The following is a 7,691-nucleotide window of genomic DNA, read 5'->3' as shown; positions in this document are numbered from 1 at the left end:
TAAGACCACGCACCAATATGCTGTCCCACTCCCACTGCAGGGTTATTAGAGCATAGTTTATTTTTACCAGCACCAGGAAAGACAGGGACCAGCATGCGGGAGCCCCCAGGGTTCCTTGAGGTTTACAGTTCAAGAAGCTGAGAAGACCTGTTTCCACAGTGTCTGTGGGGTGGCTGTGGGGACAGCAGCTGGCAGAGGCCAAGCCTTGCCTTCTAGACCTTCGGATGTCTCCACTGTAGAAGGGGCATAGCTGGGGTGTAGATGTTCAAATACAAAACCTGACACTGAGCAGGCGATCTAACTCAGTGCACTTTGAAGGGGACATCCGTGGCTCCGTGAACTTTGATTGTCAACCCCTCGTCCTGGAAAGAGCTGGGGCTTTTGGGAGAAGGCTCTTCTACCAAAAGTTGTGGAGTGAGAGCTCAACATGTGGGACGGAAATGGTACTGTCAATACGCCACCCTCAGGGATGCCTGTGTTGGAGCCGCTGTATCTGGGAAGAGAGAAGAACACTGGGGGGACAAACATTGAACATTCCCTGCTCCGTGCGTGGCAGAGTCTGTCCTTTGCCTGGTCCAGAGACAGACGTGCTTCTGGGAAGCAGCCAGCCACTTGGCAAGGAGCACCCGAAGCGCTCACCACTTCCTGGGTGAGCTCGGTATGCTCTAGGTCTTCCCATTGGCCTCAGGGGCACGGAGTGCTGGCAAGGCCCCAGAAGAAGGACAGTGCCTTTGTGGTAGAAACACAGTGTGTCCAGCCATTCAGCGAGGACGGGACACCGCTACCAGAGTGTTCATGAGAAAACTGTTTACTTTTTGGGGACTTGGTCTGAAGCGGGCCTTGGGCAAAGGGCTTAAGCCTGTCTGAAAATATGGATATTAACCACTGTGCCGTCACGGGACAGAGAGCACACAGCTGGGCGGCCTGGCACTTGCCTGTTTAACATCCCCAACTCCCCACTCCCCTCACCTCGCTCCTCTCCCCGTGTGCCCTTTGTACCCAAACTGAGTCCCCCGGAAAAAAGAACAGAGTTCACGTGAGCTCACTCAGATGTGAGGGAATCTGTTTTTGTTTGCTTATCCGTTTCCCAGCAAAGTTACCTTTTCCCCTGGTCACCTTTGCCAGAGCAAACTAACACCCTCACTGCCTTCCCACCCGTGTCTCTCTCACCTCCCCACATGCCCTCCATATACCTTATACCCCCATGTCCTAAGATGTTGTCTGGAACCTAGCCCTGAGAGGCTAATTGTCTCAGCAAAAGACCCTGTGTTCATATACACTAGAAGGGCATCTGGTCCAACAGTGAATTAAACGTTAAGGCTTTCTCCCATTGTATCCCATTAAAGTGCCTGATGATATGCAACAGGGATATGCAATCAGCATGCCCCCACAATTTCATATACACTAGAAGGGCATCTGGTCCAACAGTGAATTAAATGTTAAGGCTTCCTCCCATTGTATCCCATTAAAGTGTCTGATGATATGCAACAGGGAGGTTACATGGAGGACCACTATCCAACAAAATTAACTTCCAGCATTTCAATCTCAGGCCCTAGCTCACCAGCCCCTTTCCTTGAACTTCCACATTTCCCTTGGAAGAATGACAGGCCCCAGTTAACCAGCCCTTCTCTTATTTCTCCTTCCTCCCCAAGCCCCATCCCACAGGAAGAACTGCATCCTCTGATGCAATCCCAAAGTATGACTTCCCCCCGCCTCTACAACTCTCCATGGACTGGTAACTCCCAGGCAGCGAACTGAGAAGCCTAGCTGCGCCTGATGTATCTACCCTGAGCCCCTGCACAAACGCCACACAAACACATACAACTGATGCTGTTTATTTATCTTCCGGTTTTATTCCAGGTTTACTGGTGTCTCCCTCTCTGTACGTTTCACCACCAGACCTCTCTTCATTTCTTCGTGTGCATGACAACCATGTTGACCGTTCGCCTTCATCTGAAGCAGCTTCTTAGGTCAAGGGTGCTTGCTCCATCACACGCATCTCAAAATCGGGAGTTCCTTTGGAAACACACACAGACACACACATAATAACCCATCCTCCCTGCACAACGCTAAAGACCGCTTTAACTTTTTAAGGCCCTGCCCAGGAGACAGAGTCACATTCCCTGTGATCTCTTACATTTCCTCCAACCACATATTAGAAACGACCCTTCCTAATCTACGCAAAATGGCCACTGTTCTCACCATAGCCGTGGGAGGTGAAGGAGATGCATGAGAAAATTAAAAGGTGACTGTGATGATCAAAACAGAGAAAAATGATGGGACAGCGGGGTAAGGCTTTGCCCAAAGGGGACTCACAGACCTCTGTGGAAAGGGGGTGGTGGGGGGAACCTGAGGCAAGCCCAAATTTAAGGGGGCGGTACAGGAGGCCTGAGGGTGGGGTTGACGGCCATGGAATGACAGTTCAGAGACGTGCACCTTTGAATCTCAGTGACTTTGACTCTCATGCTGCTTCACTTGCCTAAAGCTTCCCTAGTCAGCACCAGTTCTGCACTGCAGTTTTCCAGATGTGCTGTCTCACCCTGATGCCCTCACGCCCTGGTGTCACTGTATGCCTCTGAGCCTCAACTTCTCCATGAGTGAAATAAATGACCCAGCTTACTCGTTTCAGCGCCCAGCCCCTGGGCCCCTCACCTACCTGTCCTCCTCTCACTTACCTGTCCCGGTGGTGCCTTCCTCCCTGGGGTAGTAGCGCAGGGGATTGGGCCACAGGTCCTCGCTGATGATCTGGTAGGGGAAAGGGGCCCGGTCGGGACAGGCCAGCCCAGGCCAGGCCCACACCCCTCCCCCCGAGCAGCCAAACAACATCGCCATTGCTGAGGAGGCCCAGAGGCACCCCACCTCAGCAATCCTGCTAGATCCTGCAAAGCTGTGGTCACAGAACCACCTGAAGAAGTCATGGCTGCTGCTGTGGTGCCTGCGGCTATACGCCTCACTTTTAAAATGCCGGTGCCACTGAATTCGAGTGGAATGAGCTGCCATGTATCCTGTGGGAAAAGGAGCATGGGAGAAGGGCCTAAATCATGTTTCAAGTTCACCTCACCCCATCTGCCCTCCCCCACAATCCAGGGAGCTGTCTCTTGCCAGTGACGTTAATGAGATACTCCTTAACAACCACTTCATTCTGGAAATAGCGGTTGTTCCGGAAAAACAACACGATCTTGCAGCAATCACTGGGATATCTGAGTTTCTCCACCTGATGGGACAAAGTGGAGGAGGAGGGTGAAATCTGTCTCCTGTAGACCTGCTCTTTCCTGCTTTCCGGGATAAATCATTTCCCCTCTCCTCCCCAGCCTCAGCCTCCCCAGCCTGACCTTCAAGTTGGTCATGTAGCTAAGCATGTCTTTATCTAGGTCACCCATCGTGGCCGACATCTGGGGGTGGTTCACAAACTGCTTTACGTCAAGGAGCCTCTAGATGCCGGAGGTGAAAGGCCTACGAGCACAGAGCGAGCCTGGAGAGCAGCCTGGGAGTGTCTGATCTCAACTCCCCACTAGTATCTAGTCCTATTCCTTCAATACAGACTGCATGAAGGCACAATGAGCCCCTCGGGGTGTGCATATCTGTGCACGAAAACAGGGAGCCTCCGTTTCTGAGAGGGAGGCCCTGACCTCCATCTGGACAGAACAAGCTTATATCTGCACAGCAAACACTCCTGGCTCTAACTAGGATGAGCATTCATAACTCCCCACTCTCACCCCCATTTCCCTTGATGGGTATTCCAAGGAGAACCTGTGCACAAGACAACCCTTTTGTCTCAAGAGGCCCTGGTACTAATGACAATACCTTTTTGGACCTCTGCAACTAAAGCCCTAGTCTTGTTTCCTGCTATGCAGAAAATCAGCATGCCCCCACAATTTCAGGATCACATTTCCATGACTGTGCCCACAATGCAAAATCCAATGGATACATTTTGGTACCCAAACGGCCCTCTATGTTAGGTACCTCTTGCTGTAGCCCAGCCACCACGTGGTCTCTCAACTACAAAATTAAGGATACAACTTTGACCCAGAAGCCAGGGATGCTCTGGATGATGGTGCTTCTGTGTTCTAGATAGGTCTTCCGCCTCCCAAGTGTTCTGAGATTGAGACGAGCGCAGGCTCGGCTGCATTCCCTATTCAGAGGCTCCAGCTCTAACTGCACGGCCTCCAGCGCCTCCAGCGGGGACGGGGCGCTCTTCGGGGACGGCCCTGGCTCTTCCTGACCCTCCTCCTGGGGCTTCTGCTCCGGCTCTTCCACCAGCATCTGCTCCTCCTGCTGTTCCTGCTCCTCCTCCTCCATCACCACCTCCATCTCTTCCATGATGTCCTCCACAGGCAGCCAAAACACCTGCATGATCCCCGCCAACTCTCCCTACAACCGGGCCGCGCCTTGCGGCACCACCTCCCCGCTGAAGATGGCGGCCCCCTCGCCGCACCCATCAGCTAGTGCCGGCACCCTACCCACCTCCCGCACCACACCTGGGGACCCGCGGGCCCCTGCTTCCTGAGGACCCCCTCCCACACCTAGGATGACCCAGGGTCCCTGGGCAGTGCCGCCTTCCCCGGGCCCCGCCTTACTGCCCATGCGGACCTGGCTCTGAGCTGGGGCAGCGGCGACGGTGTGGCAGTTGGAAGCTCGGCACGCGGGCGGCAGAGAACGCAGCACCAGCGACCGCAGTCACGCTTCGCTGCGGACTGAATCGTTCCCTGGAGCCTCTGCGGTGACGAGGCCTGAAACGCATGCGCAGGACCTTTGGCCACCAGGCACGCGTGACCAGGCGGCAGAAAGGAGCTGCAAGCCACGCCCAGGCCGCTCGTCCCCATCACGACCAATCAGGGCGAGGACAGTGGGCGTCACCTTCGTGTCCGGCAAACCCACCTCTTTGCTAAAGTTTTTTTCCTTTGCTCAACAGCAGAAAAGCTATGGAGTGAAGAGCTCCGTGTGAGTGTCTGTCTCCTCTCGGCCTTTCTGTGTGGATGTGTGTGTGGATGTGTGTGTGTGGATGTGTGTGTGTGTGTGTGTCTGGTCCCTCCCTCCGTGGCCCACTCTCCTGGGATCTCTGTCCCCTCTGGATACTTAAAGTCTCACAGAAAGAAAGGTATCTTGCCCGGAACCAAATGACCTCTCCTACTCTCTATGACTGGCACACATGGGTGCTCGGACTTTCTGCATCCACACGTTTGCATACTGCCTTTTGGATGTTTGAGTGGCGGTGAACATTTGCCGTTCTTCTAGCCAACATAAGGTGACAGGCGTCCCTCCCGCAATGGACACTGACATTGCACAAGACGAAGGGGACTTGGCCATCCTGTCTTTTCAGAGATGGACAGAGGGACGACACTGGGGGAACACTCGCAACATTGTTTGGACACCAACACAGTGAGGTGCTGAGGACTGCACCCAGGCAAGTGCCACTACACTCGCACGCAAACCTTCACCACTGCCGACTCGAGGAATTGAAGTCTGCCTACCCCAAGGATGCCCTTTGAAAGTGGTTCTGCTCTTGTCCACCTTCCAAATGAGAGCACATCCCAGCCCAGCCCTTTGCCCCAGGCTTGTGGGACAGGGGAGCAGGGGTAGAATCAAGCTAAGCCATCAGGTCCATAATCCTGAGCCACAAAAGTTGTCAGAAAATAAAAGAGTGATTGATGCTTTAAACTATCAGAAAAAGTGTGAGGCAGTCAGTTATACCTCGGTGTGGGTCGGTCTGCCAAGCCTTACCAAAAAAAAGGCAAGGTGTTTCTCAAGGGCCTACACAGGGGTGGGGGGAAAGGTTGCCCGTGCACTGGAGAAGGAGATAAAGGTGGCTGTAGCTGGGATGGGAGTGGGGCTGGGGGCGGGGGGGTCTTTCCTCTTCTGGGCCTGGGCATCGGGCCCTTTATGATTCTCATGTACTTTGCAACCTCCCTGTCCTTCCACAGGTGCTTTATTTCTCCCTCTAGTCTCAGCCCCTGGTCGAGGTTGCTGGCGAGTGATGCCACTTACACTTTGCTCCAGGGGTGGTATCTCTGGGCTGGATTCCCTGGCTTGGGGGCTTCAACTGGCCCACGGTTTATATATGTTCTATAAGCTGTTTAAGCTTTTCCATGTCCCCGCGTCCATCCAACGTCCATGCATGCATGACAGTAGTCGTGCCTATCCCTGAGCATGGACATGCACACATGTACACACACACACACACACACACACACGGGCATGTACCTATGCAGAACTCCACATGTACGTGTCTCCACGAGAGAGGATTTTGGTCAGCAACCCCTTGTTTACTGTCCCAGTTGTTTTCTGTCCCCCGCCTCCCCTCTGTGGACCAAGCCCATGTGCACATTTAGCTCCACGGGTCGTTCTTGGAACGATACAAACACCTGGGATTGCCCTGCCTATGGGACGGTGTGGTTGAAAGTGGGCGCAGTGGGAGGCTGAGTCACTTGCACCTGTGTTCTGTTTCCTCCCGGTTGCCTTCGACAGGTTGACCGTGGGGAGCACGCAGGCTCGATTCCATTCCCCGTGCCCCTGTCTGTGGCACCATACAGGAAGACAAGGTGCTAGGGGCCCAGCCGACTTGGGACACGCTTTCCTCTTCCTGCAGCTCTCAGGTTCGTTCGAGTGTCCCCGGGCCGTCTTCTTAGAGAGGTGCTCCTGGGCTCCCTTTGCTCTGTAGGTGTTGGCCCTGAGCTGGTTTCTCTTTCCCCCTCAGGCAGCTGTGGGAGGCCATTGGGAACCAGGTCGTGGCTACGTGTGTGCTACAATGTCCTGAAGAAAGTGCAGATGGATCCAGCACTTGGGTGAAGGAATTAGGCTCTGAAGGTGAGGCTGAAAAGAGGAGGTGGGCTCCCTTCCCATCTGCCCTACTGTTTACTACTAAACACGCACAGAGCCCCCACCCTGATGGCCACCCTGGGAATCTTGCCTGCCCCGGGGGCCACAGTCAACCCGTCCCTGGTGCAGAAAGCGGCACCCTCTTCATTCGCCGGGAGGCCCTCTGACCACTCAGGGCCTCACTGACTTCCTCAAGGACAAGGCTACCTTTCCGTTCCTCTCGGTAGCTCCTCTGTGTTGGCCGAGCCTACCGCTCAGCTGTCCCCGGCAGCTTACACACCCCGCGGTCCGCAGACCCCCTGGTAACGGGTTGGCCAGGTGACACCGAAGAGCCTGACTTAGAAGCCGGGGGCCCTGTCAGTGTCACCTGGGGCAGACCTCCTTCAGGTTCTGTGTGATACACAGAGAGAATGTGCCCCCAGCGGCACCGGCAGAGACATGCCAGGAGAGAAGGGCATAGGGACCGGAGGATGTGATCGCTTTAGACAGGCAGGGAGGCGGGATATCTGACAGAAGGGCTCCCGGCCACAGTCAGAGAAAGAGACACAAGCTCACGCGCGGAAAGGGCAGAGCCCCCAACACAGGCAGGGCTGAGCTTAGAAGCTGCCTCGCGAGGGACAAGGACACCAAGACCCTGGCCGACTTCAACACATAAACCGTCTTCACAGAGACTGAGCCTGCGTGCTCCCTCCTGAGTGGATGAGGCAGATCCCCGCTGGACAAGAAGTCATACTTCTCAGGGCCCCGATGCCCCGATACGCCAAGGGACGATGCGGTGAGGGACAGCATGGAGGATGTGGGCCCTCCACCTTGAACAACACCTACAGGGGAAGCCCTGTGTACCGTGCCCCAGCGGGGCTGACAGGTTTCCACCC

At 54.9% G+C, this 7,691-nt stretch overlaps 1 protein-coding gene across 1 annotated transcript; it reads right to left on the bottom strand.

Annotated features, from left to right (window-relative positions):
• Window positions 1-302: 302 nt before the first annotated feature.
• On the bottom strand, window positions 303-4,823 carry LOC137757664 (testis-specific Y-encoded protein 3-like). Its single transcript, XM_068534277.1, has 8 exons — window positions 4,578-4,823; window positions 4,258-4,371; window positions 4,018-4,218; window positions 3,333-3,410; window positions 3,103-3,214; window positions 2,860-3,005; window positions 2,676-2,745; window positions 303-397 (listed from the first exon to the last, which is right to left on the bottom strand). The coding sequence occupies exons 1-8, from the start codon at window positions 4,821-4,823 to the stop codon at window positions 303-305; spliced, it is 1,062 nt and encodes a 353-aa protein (XP_068390378.1).
• Window positions 4,824-7,691: the final 2,868 nt, after the last annotated feature.

This window comes from Eschrichtius robustus (assembly GCF_028021215.1).
Source record: "Eschrichtius robustus isolate mEscRob2 chromosome Y unlocalized genomic scaffold, mEscRob2.pri SUPER_Y_unloc_1, whole genome shotgun sequence".
In the NCBI taxonomy this organism is placed as follows: domain Eukaryota; kingdom Metazoa; phylum Chordata; class Mammalia; order Artiodactyla; family Eschrichtiidae; genus Eschrichtius; species Eschrichtius robustus.
This window is presented reverse-complemented; position numbering and strand designations above follow the sequence as displayed.